The 20,564-nt window shown below is 38.8% G+C and overlaps 1 protein-coding gene across 1 annotated transcript; it reads left to right on the top strand.

Annotated features, from left to right (window-relative positions):
• Positions 1–437: 437 nt before the first annotated feature.
• Positions 438–20,340, top strand: mbtps1 (membrane-bound transcription factor peptidase, site 1). Its single transcript, XM_056254815.1, has 22 exons — positions 438–976; positions 3,126–3,383; positions 7,304–7,522; positions 7,631–7,741; positions 7,871–7,980; positions 8,517–8,633; positions 8,813–8,880; positions 8,973–9,075; positions 10,041–10,192; positions 13,827–13,988; positions 14,321–14,465; positions 14,591–14,779; positions 15,946–16,118; positions 16,281–16,396; positions 16,514–16,670; positions 17,409–17,533; positions 17,656–17,733; positions 17,859–17,999; positions 18,153–18,284; positions 18,919–19,045; positions 19,161–19,291; positions 19,391–20,340. Exons 1-22 carry the CDS (start codon positions 757–759, stop codon positions 19,606–19,608), a joined length of 3,252 nt encoding a protein of 1,083 aa, XP_056110790.1. The 5' UTR covers positions 438–756; the 3' UTR covers positions 19,609–20,340.
• The last annotated feature ends 224 nt before the right edge of the window (positions 20,341–20,564 follow it).

Below are 20,564 nucleotides of genomic sequence, written 5' to 3'. Positions count from 1 at the left end.
CAGCCTGGAGTCAGTGGGAAATTAAGCCTCTGGAAGGTTGCATGTGGGTGGGGGACCGTGTTTTCAAGGAAATGTCCCTCACATTATCCTGAGGCTAACACTTTGTGGTAAATTACAAGCATCATTCTAGATGTCTTTAATGCAGCACTCAAACTGCATGAGCGTCAACAGACAGGAGTAACACCGATCCGACAAAACCCAATGAATATGTATGTTGCCGTTGGTCAGCGTCTGTCGGTGTAGAGTAGCTTGGAACAGACTTTGGGACCACACTTGATTTTAAAATGAATGGTCCTTGTCATTTGAGTGTCTTAACACTACTGTTCAAAAGTCTCTTATGCTCACCTAAGGCTGCATTTATTTAAGCAGAAATAAATCCGTAATTTATTACAGTTTAAATTTGTGTTTTCCAGCAACTAGCTGAATGTAAATTGTTGTTCCCTCTCAATCTACAGGAAGAATAGAAACCCTTTGGCCATTGTGAGGAAGCCCATCACCAGATGAACACCCCTCCTGATCTACTGTAGTTTGTTTTACACTTTCATGAAGATGGCCCCTCTCCTCATCCTTTTCTTCAGGCTGCCACACTGATCACCTCCACTGCACCACAAACACACAATGGAGAGAAAACGCAGAAAGAAATGAATACTCAAGCCATGCGTTATTCAGGCTTCTCTGCATTCTGGACCTAAACTATTTCATAAACCGCAAATACCCATACACATTTGTTACCTTTGAGGACACATGTATCTTTAGATGGGTAATAACCAGAAACGGACCACAGGGACCATGATTGTACGGCTGTGCTTGCTTGTGGCTGCTTTGGGGGGTCGATTGCCTCTGGTGGGCACAGAGGAAAACAGAGGGCCGTTCTCAACTCCCTTTCATCCACCTCTGAATGCTGATGCACTCTTGAGCTCAAACTGCTCACAGATCCTGCTGAAATTGGACTTTTCTACCAAAGTGGTCAAGCATGGTAAGTGATTTCATTTTACACTGAATAAAACACTTTACACTCTTTGTTTGAGATTGACTGTGAGGAGAATGCTGAATTCTTCATAGGCTGTAACATGTTCAGACATTGTGTTTTAGGACTGCAAACACAATCATTTAGTGCTGTAATTTAGTTTTTAGTGTTGATAATGACATTTTATTGTACGGAAAATCAGTTATCAACCGGTTTATGGACTTTATTGAGGGTTTAAAGCAGCTGTTGCACTTCTCGTTGTAATTTAGGGCAGGACAAAACGTGAACGCTTCAGGTCAAACAGTGCTGGTGTAATGTACTCCACTGTGCCGCAGCTCTCTCTCAGGACTCTGTCCATTCATTGGCTGGATCGTGCCCTCTGTTCTGTGTGTTTGCTGGCGTCCGGCCCAGAGTGTTGGCAATACATTCCTAAGACTTAATCTGAGTCCAGCGTTGTTTTCAAAGGGCAGATATTTCACTACATTGGGTGTGGTGTGGTGTGGATGTGGGTATACAAGACCAGAACGTAACACGTCGTTTATAGTGGCCTGATTACTGCTCTGTGAATGCGGCCCTTTGTGCCATCCTCTAATGTTTAATTCATTCCCACTTCCCTCACCTAAAGCAATGAATTGTGGGATTGGCAAAAAGATTAAGTTCGTTGGCAAGTTTTGGCAAGTTTGGCATAATTGGCAAGTTTTGTTCGGCGTTTTAAAAGTTGACAGCTACTTGTTTTGAAATACTAGCTAGTAGCTATGCATTATTATGGTTGAAATCATAATTGAATGGAAGTAGCAACTAATCTTTTCTGTTGGATTTTGACACATTTGAGTGAAACAGATTAATGAAAAGGAAACCATTTTACAGTTGTTTAGATAGAGGCAGATCAGCTGAATGTGAGCTTGTGATTGTAAAAAGTGCGGGATTTAAGCAGATGAAATGATTGGAGAAGTCTGGCATACATCACTGGAGGGGAAGTCTGTCATTTTCACTGGAAGATTGATGGTGCGTTCTATTATTGTCATGAACCGTCTCGGCCCTCGGATATGACGTCACTTCAAGCTTTCTGGTATGTTTTGCGCGTCCGAGTCGGAGAAAAAACATGGACGCCACCCGGAAAGCTGTTGCTATGGTAGCACTGGCCGAGTACCATGCGCTTATCAAAACGCAGCTGTTTGAACTTCTGAAATTTTCACTTTATTTCATGTTTAGTTTATCTTCTGTTAGCAACGCTAACGTTAGTAACACCCATTTGAAACAAGGCTTCATTCAATATTGCACTCACAACAAGACCGATTCCTATACCCACAGGCAGTGACACGGTAAGGCAAGTAAGGTATTGCAGTAATACGACTCACGAGTGATTTAAACAACCAAAGCGGTCCAAAAACAATGAAAACAATTCTTACAAGTCACACAGGGCGCAGCCATGTTGGATTCCGTATCGGAATTCTTGCTCGGTGTCCTCACGGTTGTTCGAAATCCGAGAGGGAAAATCCGAGGAAAGGGGGCGCGTTGGTGCGTGTTGCTAGGCAACGTCTGTCTTCCTTGTCGGAACTCCGACACGGATAAATAATAGAACGCACCATGAGTTATGTTCTTTTGATTAAAGAATTACTAGGTCAAAAATGTTTTTAAAAATGTAACATCTGTTTGGATAAATTGTTCACAATAAGATGAATAACATGCTGCCTTTAATTGTATCTTATTTGAGTTTATTTCTCTCTGCTCTCCTCAAAGTCACTAAACCCTTAATGTAGTCTGTGTCTGCATTTTTGTTTTGCATTCCCTTTTGTACTATGGGCTTTGTTCTTAGTCGTGTCAAGCACTCTGGAGGACGGCCACATTTCAAAGCATTCTGATAGCGTCTCTGTTCAGGTTTGTCAAGCAAAGAAAGAATATGGGTGTTCCTCTATACCCGCCCTGGCCTAAAGTTTCACACAGCAGCCGTTATTTCTGTTAAAGGATCTATTGTGGTTGTTGTTGCAAGGTTGGAACTTGGATCCATTTGAATGATGAGTTGCCCAAATAGAGGCAGAACCAAGACGTTAAGTGAATGCGAAACCTTGCTTGGGTTGCAAGGTTTTCTCAGCAAATACATGTGCATTTATCCTGTAGGATTTTGCAATATATTTTATTCTCTCCCCGTCTCTTCTAGAGTACATAGTTGCATTTAACGGATACTTCACAGCCAAAGCGCGCAGTGATTTCATCAGCAGCGCCATGCGAGATGTGGATGCGGTGAACTGGCGCATCGTACGGAGGGACAATCCTGCTAGCGATTACCCCAGTGACTTTGAGGTGGTGGAGATCCGGCAGGACACCCGCAGCAGCCTGCTCACCCTGCAGGACCACCCCTATATCAAACGAGTGACGCCTCAGCGCATGGTCCTCCGCAGCCTCAAAATGACTGACTGTAAGTTGTACTGTACTTTTATAACACTGACTTTCAGAACATAGGCATAATACGGCTATCTATCATATCTTTACTAAAATGCAGTGCTAGTACACGGTATTATACTGTACTGCAGTGTTTCCCAACCCTGTTCTTGGAGGCACACCAACACCACACATTTTCCAACTCTTCCTAATCAATCACACCTGAATCAGCTCATCAGCTTGTTATTAGAGACTCCAGCCATGAAAAATAGCCTTAGATGCTGACATGGCATTAAATAAAACAATCTATCTATCTATTACAGACTCCAAGACCAGAAATATATGGGTCAGGTAAGGGAGACATCCAAAATGTGCACTGTTGGTGTGGTTTCAGGAGCATGGTTGGGAAAAACTGCTGTACTGTATTTATAAGTCACACTTGAGCCCTGCAGTGTTTTGCACTATCACAGAGGTTACATGCAATTTGTTCTTTCCCAGCTCTCTGGGGTGACTGCAGGGAGGAAAGTCATCAGCAGGGGGTGAACCAAATAGGAAGTGTTTATTTACTGCATGGGGTGGAGGAAATGGCTTTCAGAAGTGTTTGAGGTGAAAGAATGTTCTGTCTTTGAACACTGAGTTCTCCACCATTAGAATAAAAAAAGAAATCACTCCTGCTGTCAATCTGTAAATCTGCTGTCAGTGTTTAGAAACCCTGGGAGAGTGATTACGGTTTACTAGCACCGTCCGCTCCTGCATAATAACATTGTGACAGTCTTCCTTTACCAACATCCTAAACAAGCTGCACGGCTTCTGTATAATGCTTATGTTTACTGCAAGATTTTGCAGCATCAACCCCCCAAAAAAACATTTAAGTGTACACTACCATTCAAAGTTTATGGTCAGTAAGATTTTTTTTTTGTTGGAAAAAATGTAAAACATTTATTCAGCCAAGATGCATTCAATAGGCTTTATGCCGAGCGTCACGTGACCAAACCGGAAAACGGGTCTCATTGCATCCGCTTGTCAGAGAAAGTGTTAACGGCCGAACTAACTAAGATATCTATGGATTTTTAAGGTAATCAGCTAACCTACGAAGTTCACTTTGTTATTGGTGTTTTATGCTATTTAAATATCTAAACGTTAGTGTGAAGAAGAAAAATTAAAAAACTTTTAAATATCAATCTGCGTATGCGAGGGATATTGGTTATGCTCATTTTTGCTTGCTTCTTTTAAGTTATCTTGCGTAAACCCGCAAAAAAAATTCATGAAGCACATATAAAAGACCTGATTCGGAAGCGATGTGATCTGTTTTCCGGCTTGGTCACGTGACGTTCGGCATAAAGCCTATTGATCAAAAGTGGGATTAAAGACTTTGACATGGATACAAAAATGTATATTAAAAAAAAAAGCTGTTTTTTGTTGTTGTTTTTTTTTACTTTGAACAAAGAATCCTGAAAAAAATTAAGCAGTTGATAATAATGATTCTTGAGCACCAAATCAGCATATTAAAATGATTTCTGAAGGATCGTGTGACACTGAAGACTGGAGTAATGGCTGACAACTTAAATATATTTTTGCCGACAGCACCATTCTGAATTAACACTCAAGGAGCTGCTTATCAGTCGGCACCCCTAAATGCTAGCATATCTCACTCTCCCACTACAGAGTATACATAGTATAGCTTCGAGGCACTTTGGTTTCGGTAATACGAACAAAAATACATCATTAGCTGGGTCTGTTTCTCTAAGAATAACCTCTAGTCACGGTTTGAGAGCATATATGCAAGTAATTATCATTTAAATGGTGTCTGGGTCAGCTCTACAGGAGCACGAGTGGGGGATTGAAATGTAATATAATTACAGTATATGCACTAGTCTCGTCTGTATAGCTCTAGGGGGGATTAATGAGCAGTAATCAGCCAGAGAGGAAGACTGACATGTCAGGGCTGGTCAAAGTGGTTTGCTCTGCAACTCAGCCACGCTTAAACGCCTACGATTGCTTTCCAACCGCTACGCCCGCACTTTACAAGAGGTTTTTTTTTTACTCTTTAAACCTTTATGAGGATACTTTTACATAGAAGAGTTAAGGTGATCACTGTTATTATCACTCTGCTCCATTTGAATATTCCTGAAAGCACAGGCTACTCATCTCTGGTCTCGCCGGAAGTTATTCACAGGGCCAATAAAAATGCTTATGAAGGTGTAGATGTTGATGCTGTGTGGTTAGGTTGGTGTTAGACAAATCTAGAATCTGATACTGTGCAAGTTTTGTCGGTTTAGCAATAAGCATAGCCTAATGACTTAGGATAAGTGTGAGGAGGGTTTCAGGCTAGAACTGAACGATAGAACTGTCACTTTTGGCCCGTTGTTGAATTTAGCTGATTTAAATATGTCACCATGGTTAAATTATCTAGCTAGTCTTAGAAGCAATTACAATGGGTTGAAAATGATTGACAAATTATTCTATACTGTCTTTAAAATCCTCAGATTGTTAATTTTAATGATTTTAAGACTTTTAAGACTAAATGTGAAATAAAAAATATGGGAAAAGTCTAATAAAAATATTTCCTTGTGACATATGTTGCTAAAAATGTATATTATATTTATAAAATATTAGCTGGGGTGATGCAAAGCTGCATTTCTAAAATTGCTGAGCCCTGATTTTTTTATTCAATGGGATGGCAGAAATGCCAGTAGAGGTTCTTCTATACCATTTATATTTAGTGCTGTGTTGAAAAAATCGATTCACCAATTCTGAATCGATTTTCATATTAATTTCTAAAGATCGATCCGTAACTCAGAGGATCGATTTTAATAGGTTTACATTTTCCCCGTGAACTTTAACTTGCCGCGACTGGGAGATCCCTGTATGCGCATTGAAAGGCTTTCACTCAGCGCGCACATTGTTACGACAACGGGCTTTGAGTGAGTCATTAAACCGTTCATTCAACGAACACGTTCAAAAAAGCTGATTCATTAAAAGAGATGTAATGAAACAAGGTGTTAATTATTTTTAACTTTGAGTTCCACTTTTCAAGGCTCAGCTGAGCAGCAATGCGTCGCGTGGGTAACGCTGAAGCTGATGCTTCACTTATTAGAGACCAATATGGCATTGATTCAATGCGTGACTCGCTGATTTCATTTCCCCGCGGCTTCCTCGCGCTGTGGAATGCTGACCAGCGCTGCTGCTGACGCGCATTTATGGTAAATACCCCGTGACGTGAAAGTTAAAAGGATGATACGACAAATATTTCGCTTTCCTTTGACACGGCAACCTTTTTCACAAATACATATGACTTCAAAGACAGACGCAGGTAATCACACGCGCTCTGCCGATCTCTCTCATTCACTGTCTGTGCGAAGCCTCTGTAGGCTACACATCACCACGATAAACAGTCTTGTTTGTTATCATTATGAACTTGTTTAACATTCAATACACATGCATGAAGTTCAAAACAAGAAGGGTATAGCCTTATAAAAAAACGTGAATATCGCGGTTGCTGCGGTTACTTGCAATCCTCTGCGGTTACTGCTGCTGATACCTCTGCGTCCTCTGTCGTCTACACCAGTGCAAGTTTGTGAAAGCAGTTGTATCAACACTCTGGAAGGGGGATTGTTCTTTACAACCATCAATACTCCATTAATTTGCAGTTAAATGTCTATAATAATTGTATCAATATGTTGCATAACTACAGTCCTGTAATTCAACAGCTGGAAAAAAAATATGCTTTTTTCAAAAACACTTTTCTAAATCTCGAAGATCGGATCGGATCGGATCGAATCGAATCGAATAATGATAATCGATTCAAGATCTTGAGAATCGGAATCGAATCGATTCTTGAAATTTGAATCGAAACCCAGCACTATTTATATTGTATATCCATGGGAAAAATAAAACATTAAAATGGGATGAGGTATAATTTATTGAGAATAATTTCTCATTCCTTTTCTCTTTCAGCGGGCACTGATGGGGCGTCCCCGTGCAATGACACACGCTGGGTGCAGAAGTGGCAGTCTTGGCAATCATCAAGGCCGCTTAGGAGAACCAGTCTGTCTCTGAGCTCTGGATTCTGGCATGCCACAGGAAGACACTCCAGTCGCCGTCTCCTACGGGCCATTCCGAGACATGTCGCCCAGATACTGCAGGCAGATGTGCTCTGGCAAATGGGACACACCGGTATGTGTGAGAGAATGTGAATATGCGCTACCGTAGTTAGTTCTACTACTTTTGAAGATCAGGTTTGCGTTAAAGTCTGCATTTCTGTTTATATGTGTTCATATACAGGCGCTGGGGTGAAGGTAGCGGTATTTGACACTGGGTTGAGTGAGAAGCACCCTCACTTTAAGAATGTTAAAGAAAGAACCAATTGGACCAATGAGAAAACACTGGATGATGGTAAGACGAATTCTCAGTGTATGTCATGAAACAAGTTTAAACATGTTTAATCAATCATATTTTATTATTGAGTGAACTTGAATGAATCAACCCATGTTAAACTTTTTCTGTCTCATATTCTTTCTTCAGGGTTGGGTCATGGTACCTTCGTGGCTGGGGTTATCGCCAGCATGAGAGAGTGCCAGGGCTTCGCTCCTGATTCTGAGCTTCATATCTTCAGAGTTTTTACTAATAACCAGGTAACTACATTCATACCCATTTCCCTATACATGCAACCACTTTCACATGTCATTAATGAAAGTAATTAATACTATTATCCAGCAAGAAATGCATTCGATTGATCAAAATTTGATCAAAGAATCCTGAATAAAAAAAGCACAACCATGATTTCTACAAATATGAAGCAGCACAACTGTTTTCAACATTGATGGTAATAAAAAAGAGCACCGAATCATCATATTAGCATGATTTCTGAAGGATCAATGTGTTTTAAATATATTAACATAGAAAAAGATTTTTTAAATTGCAATAATATTTCAAAATATTACTCTTTTTATCAAATAAATGCAGCCTTGGTAAGTGTAAGAGACTTCTTTCAAAAACATGTATTATTGTTTATGGATGTATTATGCTTTTAGCTATATCGCCCAGTTCTATAACGGGCATCAGTTTTCAATTTCTATATTTTATAATGTATTTAAGAAGATTTTACACGCCGCCTCATATGCTTTATGATCCTCATATGCCTCCTCCTAAATGTTATTCTTCTTCTTAGGTGTCCTACACCTCCTGGTTTTTAGATGCCTTTAACTATGCCATCCTGAAGAAGATAGATGTCTTAAATCTCAGTATAGGGGGACCAGACTTTATGGACCATCCATTTGTTGATAAGGTATGGGCAGATTTAATTAAATTGACATTCAGCAGATTCTTTTATTCAAAGCGACCCACAAATGAGCAACATGTCAAACAATTTGTCACAAGTGTATTTTTGTCGGTAGATTAAATATGGTTTATGCACTTTGGAGTGTAAGCCTCTAATAAAAGCATGACTTGTCTGTGTTTAACCAGGTTTGGGAGCTCACAGCCAACAAGGTGATTATGGTATCTGCTATTGGCAATGATGGCCCTCTCTACGGGTAAGTGGAGTAGATCAAGGACAAATTATTTTAAATTTGGCCAGTAGTCCCAACATATCTATAGATTTTTTTTTTTTTTATGTTTCTTCCAGAACTCTGAACAATCCAGCAGATCAGATGGATGTTATTGGTGTTGGAGGGATTGATTTTGAGGACAACATTGCCAGGTTCTCATCCCGAGGCATGACAACATGGGTGCGTTCCTCCTTGTGCTGACGTCTCATTACTGCTTTTTTCCCTGTGCAGCTGCCCGAAGAGGCCAGTGAGAACATGTCTGTGCTTTTTGATCTGATCTAAAATAGGCAGAGAGACACCTCCTGCTAGACAAAGCTGGAGATTCCTGGACTTCTCTCCTTTAGGAAGGAGAGTACATTTTAAGAGATTTACATAGTCTTCAAAAATCCTCTGTTCCACCTTTTGAAGTGGTTCAGATAATTATGGCTTTGTAGATTTACAATATAGTTGTACATAAATGAATGGCCTGGATGTTAATAAAATATTTAAAATAAAAATGGAATCCTCTGCTCTAGGACTAGGTGATATGGCTAAAAACATAGAAAATAAAAATGAGATTTGGCCTTCTATAAATAGTCCAGTTAAAATTAAAAGGAATGTTTTCACAGTATTTATTAACACAAAGATGAATATCTAATCCATTTTTTGTATTTAGATATACATTATAAAAAGTGGCAATATTTACCTAAATATATTAAATGGTTTTAGTAAAAATATATATATGAAAAATGTCATGCAAGGACTTCATTGATTCATTATCAACTGGTTTTACAAATTAAGTTTAAATCTCTCAAGTTGTGAGACAAGGAATTTTGTCTAATTAGAAAGTAGTCTATCAACATGTATTTAGAAAAGGTTGAATAAATAAATGCATTTAAAAACATTGTAATGTTTTATTTTATCATAACGACATGTTCAAACCCCACAAAATCAGCAAGTCAGGCTAGTAAGAGTGATATCCCAATGTGGGGTTTAAGACATCACTGGAGCCATATAAATAAGTACATTTCTGGCCGTGTGTCTGTAGAATTTTGACTCTGTCTCCACTCAGCCACATTTATTGCTCTTTTTCTCACTCATCACAATATCTGTCAGTCTGTCTTGTCAGCTCAATTGACTCGCTTCCTGTGCTGTCTGTTGATCAGGAGCTGCCAGGTGGCTATGGCAGGGTGAAGCCTGACATTGTGACGTATGGCTCTGGTGTGCGTGGTTCAGGATTGAAGGAGGGCTGTCGTTCTCTCTCTGGCACTAGTGTTGCATCACCTGTAGTGGCTGGAGCTGTCACACTGTTGGCCAGGTGAGACACAGTTGAACAAAAACTGTATGAAACTAAAATATTGTGCATTAATATTCACAAACTCACTATCCAGTCTACTGTTCTTTTTATATTTTTTTGGACCATACATAAAAAAAAATAAAAAAAAATAATCTTAATTTCTTTTGATTAGACACCCCCACCTACAGTGCTGTTTATATCTTACTTTACCGTTCAAAAAGATTTAAAAAAAATGTTTTGAAATAAGGAACTTATGCCCACTAAAATAACTTTTCTATTTTAATATATTTTTATTTATTCCTGTGGTGCAAAGCTGAATTTTCAGCATTATTTCTCCTTTCTTCAGTGTCACATGATCCTTCAGAAATCATTCTAATAAGCTAATTTGGTGCTCAAGAAACATTTGTTATTATCAGTGTTGAAAACGGTTATGCTGCTTAAAGGGATACTTCACCTCTAGAAAGATGAATGTGTATTTAAAATGGGTAATTTATGTAGAAGAAATGTGAAATTATTTTTGAATTTGGAGCTTTCTAGACTGAGAAAAGCCAGAAAATGTATTTTTGGCTTATGTGGATGAAAGACAACAACTCCCAGAATGCACTTGCTTCACTGCCCTAGGAGGCCACGCCTACCGGTAACGGAGCGCAGTAGTTAAACAACAAGTCTAGGCTACTAGTGAGTCTCCGCGATGAGTCTGCCCGAAAATGTGTTTCGAGATCGCCCAAAATGTCCGGGATTCGGCTTTTGCGTTCTACAGTCGCCATTCATTATGTTTACTGTGGCGAGCAGGACGAGGCCGAGGGCCGCGGGAGAACGGCGCGAGGCCGGTGGCGTGATTACCGATGAGCAACACCTGTGAGACGCACGGTCTCATATCTCTCACGGAGGAGTGGGAATTTTCTTAGCAATGTTAAAACGCACATCAACCGATCACTTGTTTAGCGTTCATGTAAACACTACATTCAGATTCACCAATCAGAATGAATTCAGTTAGATTGAAACAAAACGTGTGCATGTAAACAATGAATGGCGACTGCAGAAAGCAAAAGCTGAATCCCGGACATCAACGGCCGGACATGTCCGGGAAAAAGAGGATGGTAACCCCTACTACTCAGCTTTCTCCACAGAACAAGAGCATGCTAGCTTAGCTTCTAAAAAAAAGATGGCTGACACTATGTGTACATTTTGTGAGTGAGATCCCACCCTCTATGGGCGGGTTGAAAACATGCGGAACAGCCCCTACTACTGGCTGTCCAGACAAAAAATACATAAATCTCTCGTCTCAGGGGGATATGAGGGTGGAAAGCATGGTAATTCGAAAATTCTACAGGTTTTCTACTAATACAAAGCTTAATGCTAAATCCTGAAGTATCCCTTTAATATTTATGTGCAAACTGCTAATTTATCACGATTCTTTGAGAAAAGAACAACATTTATTTGTAACATTATAAATGTTTACGGACACTTTTGATCAATTTAATGCATCCTTGTTAAATAAAACTATTCATTTCTTAAATAATAAAAATTTGAATTTATACATACATACACTATTGATCAAAGGTTTACTCAACACCTAAACTAGCTGTATCCAATTGTAGGCCTTGAGATATACTCAATAAAACAGCATTTTCTTTCATTATGTCAGGTGTAGACATGTTTTATATCCATTTTCATCAGCGATTCAAAATAGGGTTTCATCATAAGACCTATTTTTGCTGGTTTATCAGGGCGCAGATAGTGATTGATAGTGGGCCCACCTGTACTTTGTACATTAATTGCTATAAACACACTGCTCTTTGAAACATATGATATGAAGTAGAGCTAAATAAATTGGTTCTCTAAACCTATGGTGTTCTTCAGAATTGTTTTTTTGTTACTGTGGCCTTATGGTGGACAAAAAAATACATTTGTAAATAAAAAAAATACAGCCTGCAAACAAATAATAACAAGAAACAAATGAATTGACAGAATCAATCTGATTTTTCTCTGAGAATTGAATGACACCCTCTTTCTTTTGCTTTATAGACCTTATGTAGCCCCGCCCCATTTCAGCGCTGCGCTCGTCTTTTGTCTTCCGGTCTGTACTTTCACAGCGATCTTACGTATTTATGAATGAACTGCTCGTTTTAAAATCTTCCCGCTTTACTGACATTTGTTAAAGCTGCAGTAGGGATTTTTGAGAAAACGTTGACTTAGCCTGAAAATTTGAACAAGCACAACTTACAGGTCCCACCCCCTTGCTCTCTGCTGCGCTACAGCCCTCCCTCCACAGCTCGTCCCCCACAGTGGAGCCTGCCGTGAACGAGCAGGCTAGTAAGCAGGGCCACCGATGACGGCGGATAAACAGTTATGGCACATTCACTAGTAGGGACAAAACATCAACAATATGCTTTACATTGACTAAGGCCTGCCCATACTTTGACTACAAACTTGGTCCTCAAATCATTACGTATTTTGCAATACATGTAATGTAACTTTATAACGTTGCACCCTTTCTATAAGTTATAAATAGCTAGCCTAGTAAGATTAATGGTATGTAACAGTATGTAAGTAATTATTCGAGCGATATGTAGGCCTAATGCTAGATAAGGTTTGCTAGTACATTATTTCAGCAACATGACAAGCCACTGAATTAGCAGGTTTCAATTGTTGCTTTGCACAGTGACATTTTATCTACATGTTATGCGGCTAGAGTTTTGACACCGAGTCAATGGGCTCTGTCTAAATCTTTCTTTTTTGCTTGTTTATCGTCATCGGTCTTTTCCTTTTACCCGTCTTTGTTTTATGAGCAGGTGCCACTCGAGAAATTGGCAGTTTAGGTTGTTTCTCCGCCATTAGCACAGCTGCAGCACGCCGGCAATCTTGAGTTTGAACGACTGTACACCCTGTGCAAGAGAGGGGTGTGATCAGCGCGTACACGAGCGTGATTTGACACTGCTAAGACATTCCTCCTGGCTGTGATTGGTTGTTTCTGACCGGGAGCGTGTATTTCTGCAAATGGCAATAGGACCACTGGGAGGAGCCAGAGGAGCTTGATTTTTTTTTCACAGATTATCTGTCTCATATTCTACTGTCAGGACATAATGACAGTTTTAACAAATATGTAAAAAATATTTTTATACAAAAGTTACCTACAGCAGCTTTAAGACATCTGCTTTAAACATTACAATCCTCCATGATAACTTTAGTTAACTTTATAAGTAAATCCACTTCACCAGCTAATTACTCCTCCACAGCGATGCCATTGAAATACACAAAGCGACCTCAAAAACGGAAGTTCAAAGACAATATTCTAAAGATTGCTGCACGTTTGTTTCTCTGGCGCATAAGGTCTATATATTTGATGTAGTCCATCCTCGCAGTCTGATGGCTAACCTAATTTTGTTGGTGTTTCCAATTTATACAGTTTTCATTTTTCCTCTTTCAGTTCCCTTCCTTTCTATCTCTTTCATATATATATATATATATTGCTCTCATTTGTATTAGTCTCTCATTGGTACTTGACCCCATCCACCTCTTTGCTTGATGGCCTCTGAGTGACCATGTGTTTCTTTTAAGTCTGTTTTCCAGTCTTCAGCCTGCACTGAAATGATATTCCATCAAGCCTCATCCATTTCACTGAAACTTGTTTATTTGTCTTTTGTCTTTCCAGCACTGTGCTGAACAGAGACTTGGTGAACCCGGCCAGTATGAAGCAGGCCCTGATCGCCTCAGCACGCAGGCTGCCAGGTGTCAACATGTTTGAGCAGGGTCATGGCAAACTCGATTTACTCAGAGCCTACCAGATCCTTAACAGCTACAAGCCACAAGCCAGGCATGTCTCTCGCACACGCACAAATATTGGGTTCTTCTCTTTGCCTTTACATTTACGTATTTAGCATGTATTTACTTTTTATCCAAAGCGAATTACAAGAGGGAAGCGTCTTTCTCTAGCTTTCTGCTCACATAGAATGCTCAGTTTCTTATTCGTGTATGCTAAATTGGTCCATTTAAAATGTAGCCAGCGTCTCCATCGCACCCTCATTCGGATTTAATTACATTCCAGCCTTTTTATAGAGTAGATTTGACCTGGTTCATTATCTTGCACTGGCTCTCAGTAAGGTCATCATCCTCTAATGAATTTCTGATGGTGTTTTTATTCTTTAGCCTGAGCCCGAGCTACATAGATCTGACTGAGTGCCCGTACATGTGGCCCTACTGCTCACAGCCCATTTACTACGGTAGCATGCCGACAATTGTCAACGTGACCATTCTTAATGGTATGGGTGTGACTGGAAGGATTGTGGACAAGGTAGGGAATAATAAAGAGACTGACTGCAATTTAGTGTAAACTGATATGTTGTTTTATACGTTGAATTTTAACTTAAAATATTATTGTCCCCTTTGAAAAATGTTAGTTATATTTTATGTTCACAGCCCATCTGGCAGCCCTACCTTCCTCAGAATGGTGATTTTGTAGACGTGGCAGTATCTTACTCACCTGTGCTTTGGCCCTGGGCTGGTTACCTGGCTGTTTCCATATCTGTGGCCAAGAAAGCTGCATCATGGGAAGGCATCGCTCAGGGTCATGTCATGGTTACAGTGGCCTCGCCGGCAGAGAATGACGTGAGTATCAGTACTGTCCCGTACAACATGCTATTTTTATTTTATTTGAAAGTGTGAGTATTAAATTAAGTGTATTGCTTTATAAACATTTGGGTACTTTATACTTCTAAGTCTAACTCTTTCCCCGCCCATTGGAATTTTCTGTCATTTTTTAATGTCAAAGCTTCTCTGCCATTGACAGAACTTTCCTGCAATCCATGTTTTCACTGGTAGGGGGCGCTATTATACATCGTCTGAAATAGTACAGAATCTCTGGATCCAAAAACAAGCAAAGAAGCAGAAACAAGTGATAGATTGCTTAGGCACATGTAAGCTAACGCAAACATAAAAATTAACATGAAGAGGTTTAGGACTGTGCAAGCTTTGGGGGTGTTAATGGAAGCTATTTACTCAATCTATGTTTTGATCATTGTTCCTAATCCGATCCCGCCAGTCTCTGACAAAAAAAAACGCAATTTTCTCAGCTTTTTGTTCAAAATGTTGCTTTTTTTATTAAATTTATTAAAGTGTTGGTAGAATGCATGAACCTAGAATATATATATATTTTTTAAAGCAGAGCCTCTGTTTGTTCTTTTGATATATTGCATGTTCAGATATTCATGCAAAAAAATATTCTGGGGGCCATGACATTTTTGTGAAAATGATAAAAAATCCAGGCGCTCGCTGGCAACTAAAAAAAAAAAAAAAAAAAAAACGCTGGCGGGGAAAGAGTTAAGGCCCGTTCACTCCAAGGGCAATAACTATAATGATAAAGATATAGTCCAAAAAAATCATTCTAAATATAGAAGAATAGCTTCAGTCCACACCTCAACCAATGATAACGGCACAGAGAAACGATATTGTTAGAATTACTTTCGGAAAAAAAATTCCACCTGATGAACGATGAAAATATTGACAGCCAATCAGAATCCATCCTGCTTTAAAGAGCTCAAGCATTTAAAGCTTCAGATGACAGAACTGCAGCCCGCGCTTAGAACAAACAATATCGTCTGCTGCTGTGGACTCGAATATTGTTATCTTTATAGTTATAGTTCTTGGTGTGAAGGAGCCAAAATGAAAGATTTTCAGAAAACTTCTAAGAAGCCTGAAAGCCTTCTAAAGTCCCGAAGTAGTATAAATCGAGATCACGACCTGCTGTGATCTGTTTTCCATGTGTTTGCATCCAGTCAGCAATAGGTGGCGAAATGACCTCCACAGTGAAGCTACCAGTGAAGGTAAAGATTGTCCCCACTCCTCCGCGTAGTAAAAGGATTCTGTGGGATCAGTACCACAACTTGCGCTACCCGCCTGGCTACTTCCCCCGAGACAACCTGCGCATGAAGAACGATCCACTTGACTGGTGAGCCTCAAACACCAAAAATGATCCACATTCAGTCAGTTGTTAGAAAAGACCTTGCATTGTGGAAAAGAATCTGTTGAGGGTAACATTTCATAGCTGGTCTCTAGTACCATTATTCATTTAAGATGGTGTAGATTACATGGTTTTTCTCTTGTTTTGCAGGAATGGTGATCATATTCACACTAACTTTAGAGACATGTATCAGCACCTTCGCAGCAATGGCTACTTTGTTGAGGTCTTGGGTGCACCAATAACATGCTTTGATGCCAGTCAGTATGGTAGGTGTTCATTCAGTATTAAAAGATTCTGTCTTGAAGATGAATTGTTTTGTGGAATTAGTGATGGAATGAGGCCTGCTTAAATCGACTGTCAACCTCTGTCTGTGTGTTTTGTAGGGACCTTGATGATGGTGGACAGCGAGGAAGAATATTTTCCAGAGGAGATTTCCAAGTTGAGAAGAGACATAGATAATGGCCTGTCTCTCATTATCTTCAGTGACTGGTACAACACATCAGTCATGAGAAAAGTCAAGTTCTATGATGAGAACACCAGGTACAGAGTACATCAAGGCACAGTAATCTTGTGTGTCTATTCTTTGAAATATATTATTCATCAGTCCACTGTATTGCATGTATCTCTGGGTAAAATGTTCAGTGGGGTCCAATAGTCTGATGCCGTTACTGAAAATGCTTCTGCTTCCCTATATTTGTTATTTCTGCTATAATGAAAAATATAAATTAATTTCACACACAGAATGACAATGTCAGTGAAAAAAGTTCAGAGGGTCATTGTGACAAATAAAAAAAAATCTAAATAATGTTGTCTCGTAACTTTTTTTCTTGTTGCTATAATCCTGAAAACCTAATTTAAAATGTATGTGAAGTCTCTTGGTATAAATCAAAATATATCATATTTCAGTGTGTTCTAAAACTGAATATGGCAAAAAAAATATAGCTCATGCTAACTAGCTCATGTCAAGACTGCCTTGCTAATTACTTGATTAATTGATTTCACCTGATATTTTTATTTCAGCAATGCGTTTTGTCTAATTTTCCAATTACTTTGTTTTTCCTGTCCTAATTTAAATTAAAGTGTGCTTCCCATTAGGGTATTTGAGTGCCCTAATTCATAACTAATGTTATTTGGCGGGGCTTGAAAGTGTGGTTTCTATTATTGGATCTGACAAATAATTTTTAAATGGGGCTCTTAGTAAAGTGTCCAGTTCAGGGAAAACATGTTTTTATCAAATAAAGGCAAGTTTTGAAATGTGCATTACACATTAATTCGCAGGCAATGGTGGATGCCGGACACAGGGGGCGCTAACGTGCCAGCTTTGAATGAGCTGATCTCAGTGTGGGGTATGGCCTTCAGTGATGGTCTGTATGAGGGAGACTTCACAATGGCAGATCATGACAGTAAGATGATATAACATTGCATAGATTTCTGTTAAATACACAATATTGAGTAGTTTGTTTTAATGGAGACATGTTTTCCTAAATTTGATTTCAATAATGTATCCTGTCTTGTCGCTTTTCAGTGTATTATGCCTCGGGGTGCAGCATCGCTCGCTTTCCTGAGGATGGGATTGTCATTGCTCATACCTTAAAAGATCAAGGTACACAGATCACCTGCTGTGATCATACATCTCACATCACTGCTGTCTCCATGGAGACCAGCTAAATGCTCACTCGTTTACTATTAATCATCTTGTTATTGTTATCCATATACTCAAATTTCTAGGTCTAGAAGTCTTGAAACAAGAGACGGCAGTGGTGGAAAATGTGCCTGTGCTTGGACTGTACCAAACACCCTCTGAGGGGGGAGGTCGCATAGCGCTCTATGGAGACTCCAACTGCATTGATGACAGTCACAGACAGAAAGGTAATGGACACTTATATATATATATATATATATATATATATATATATATATATAAGCTCACATTTTGTGCAAACAAGTCTATCAGACTCACTATAAATTTTCAGACTTGTTAATTTAATTTGCATGTGTTTGGGATCTTTTTTTCCTATTAAGACTGTTTTTGGCTGCTGGACGCTCTGCTGCAGTACACTTCATATAGCATGACTCCGCCCAGCCTCACACACTCTAAAAACAGAGTGGTTCCCCCTACAGGCACAGACAGGCCATTACCACAGAGATTGGAAGGTGATTTATTTTTTATTTTCTTATTCATTATTTGTTATTCATTATATTAAATTTTTACTGCTTTGTTTCATTTGTTATTTAATTACTTATATTTGTTGTTTTTAATTAATTTATGTATTTAATTAATTTATATATGTTTATTTTTTAGTTAATTCATCATTTTTATGCATTAATTCACTTTTATTAGTCATTAAATTTGATTAAATTTCACTTTAGTTTTAGTAATTTTTCCGCTTTTTTATTTAAAATATATTTATTTAATTCATTGTTTTAAGTAATTTCTATTTATTTTTTGATAATTAATTTATACATTTAATTCATTATTTTTATTCAAAGTAATTTTTCTCATTTGTTTAAATTAATTCATTTTTATTTATTTATTTTTATTGTTTTAAATAATTTCTATCATTTATTTGTATTTAATTCATTTGTGTATAATTTGTTTATTTAAATCAATTTATTGATTTTATTTTAATTAATTGTTTTAAGTCATTTATCATATATTTTTATTTTTATTTTTGTCAATTCATTTATGCATTTAATTATTTTTATTTATTTCTAATTCATTTTTATTTATTTTTAATTAATTGTTTTGATCAATTAAACATCATTATTATTATCATTATTTTGGCAGGTAATCACCTCTACCGTTACTCCAAAGTGCTGGAGGCTCATCTGGGTGACCCCAAGCCTCGTCCTCTCCCTGCATGCCCTCATCTGTCTTGGGCTAAACCCCAGCCACTTAATGAGACTGCTCCCAGGTCAGTACACATGACACCGGTGCCATTCTCAGTGCAAAACAGATCTAAATCTGGACGCGTTGTATTTTAAAATCCACATCTGACTAGGTTTGTTGACTCTTTTTTTTTTTCTCAGCAATCTGTGGAAGCACCAGAAACTACTGTCAGTGGACATGGACAAGGTTGTTCTGCCTAATGTAAGGCCATATCGGCCTCAGGTTCGACCCCTGTCCCCTGGAGAAAGTGGAGCCTGGGACATACCCGGAGGTGAGGAAGGAGCATTTGTTGTGTGTTTAGAAAATAATCAACTAGATATCACCCGCAAAATGGCCTTTAATAGTAATCCATGTCTGTGTGTTTCCTCAGGAATAATGCCTGGCCGCTATAATCAAGAGGTGGGCCAGACCATCCCGATGTTTGCATTTCTTGGTGCCATGGTTGTGCTTTCCTTCTTTGTGGTGCAGTTGACCAAGGCCAAGAGCAAACCCAAGCGCAGAAAGCCCAGAGTGAAACGACCACTTTACCTTCAACAACAACAACAGCAACAACAAACCCCTCACTCAGGCAAAACCCCCACCGTATGATTGGCCACATGCCACATCTGGACAAACTAATGGGGAACAGTGTTCCCTTCGGTGTGTGTGAGGCCGTAACCCAGTGATAATGAGATCGTGGACTCTGAAAGGCTGTGTCTGTACATTCTTGAGATGAACCAGCCACCTGTGCCCAGATAAGAGCCTTGCTTGGACATCAGTGTTCCCTCTCCTCTCTTTATTCAACACATGCCTTTCAATTCAGTGACCAAATAGAGGAATGTTTCCCTTTTTAATTTATTGATGATAATTGACTATTGACCCTTGCTTTGTATGTCAAATTGAACAACCAAAACCAGCCATTCAGTTTTTTTGATCAACATATTGGACTTTTCCACATGTCCTCATTTTTGTATTCTGTCCGACTGTGTTTTTTATATAAAACGGTTGTGTGCTTGCATCTTTTGTAAATAGCCATCATGATTTTACTTTTGTTGGTGTTGAATTATCAATGTTTTAAATATATCTTATCCGATATAAAGCAAGCAAACCTGCCTCTGTCTTTGTAATGGATCTTAGATGTCAGTCTTCATATAAGGTTTAGAATGGAAAAGAACAAGAACCACCTTCATCTTGTTTTTTTTTTTCATGGGATGATTCAGGTAAACTGTCAGGAGCATACCGTATGTGCCTATGGAACGGTTCTGTTTACTTTTGCTACTTTCGATGATGGATGAACCTATTTGTTCTTTGTTTGCATAAGATAAATGTGCATAAGATAGATGAAGCTGTCAGGGTTTGATTGTGTGGCCCGCTAGTTTGCCTCCCTCAACGCTCTGCTCACAAGTAAAATATCACTTCAGGACATTTGGAGGAGAGCCATATTTAACCAAACACAAGCATATATATGCTGCTGTATGTCTGTCTAACATGTCACAAAACCTTTAATTAGATTATAATTAAATGCACTTTATATATTTTAAACGCATTTAAAAATGTAATTTATT

This window comes from Rhinichthys klamathensis, unplaced genomic scaffold, assembly GCF_029890125.1.
Source record: "Rhinichthys klamathensis goyatoka isolate OS25496 unplaced genomic scaffold, OSU_Roscu_1.1 h1tg000005l_1, whole genome shotgun sequence".
NCBI lineage: Eukaryota > Metazoa > Chordata > Actinopteri > Cypriniformes > Leuciscidae > Rhinichthys > Rhinichthys klamathensis.
Note: the sequence above shows the minus strand (reverse complement) of the source record. Positions and strands in the feature narration are given on the sequence as shown.

Bases quoted from the DNA above. Each gene is read 5' to 3' on its own strand.
- mbtps1 (XM_056254815.1), top strand. From the start codon at position 757: ATGGGTAATAACCAGAAACGGACCACAGGGACCATGATTGTACGGCTG. The intron at 14,466-14,590 runs GTAGGGAATAAT...TTATGTTCACAG, and splicing joins CTGGAAGGATTGTGGACAAG to CCCATCTGGCAGCCCTACCT. The intron at 17,734-17,858 runs GTACACAGATCA...TCAAATTTCTAG, and splicing joins TCATACCTTAAAAGATCAAG to GTCTAGAAGTCTTGAAACAA.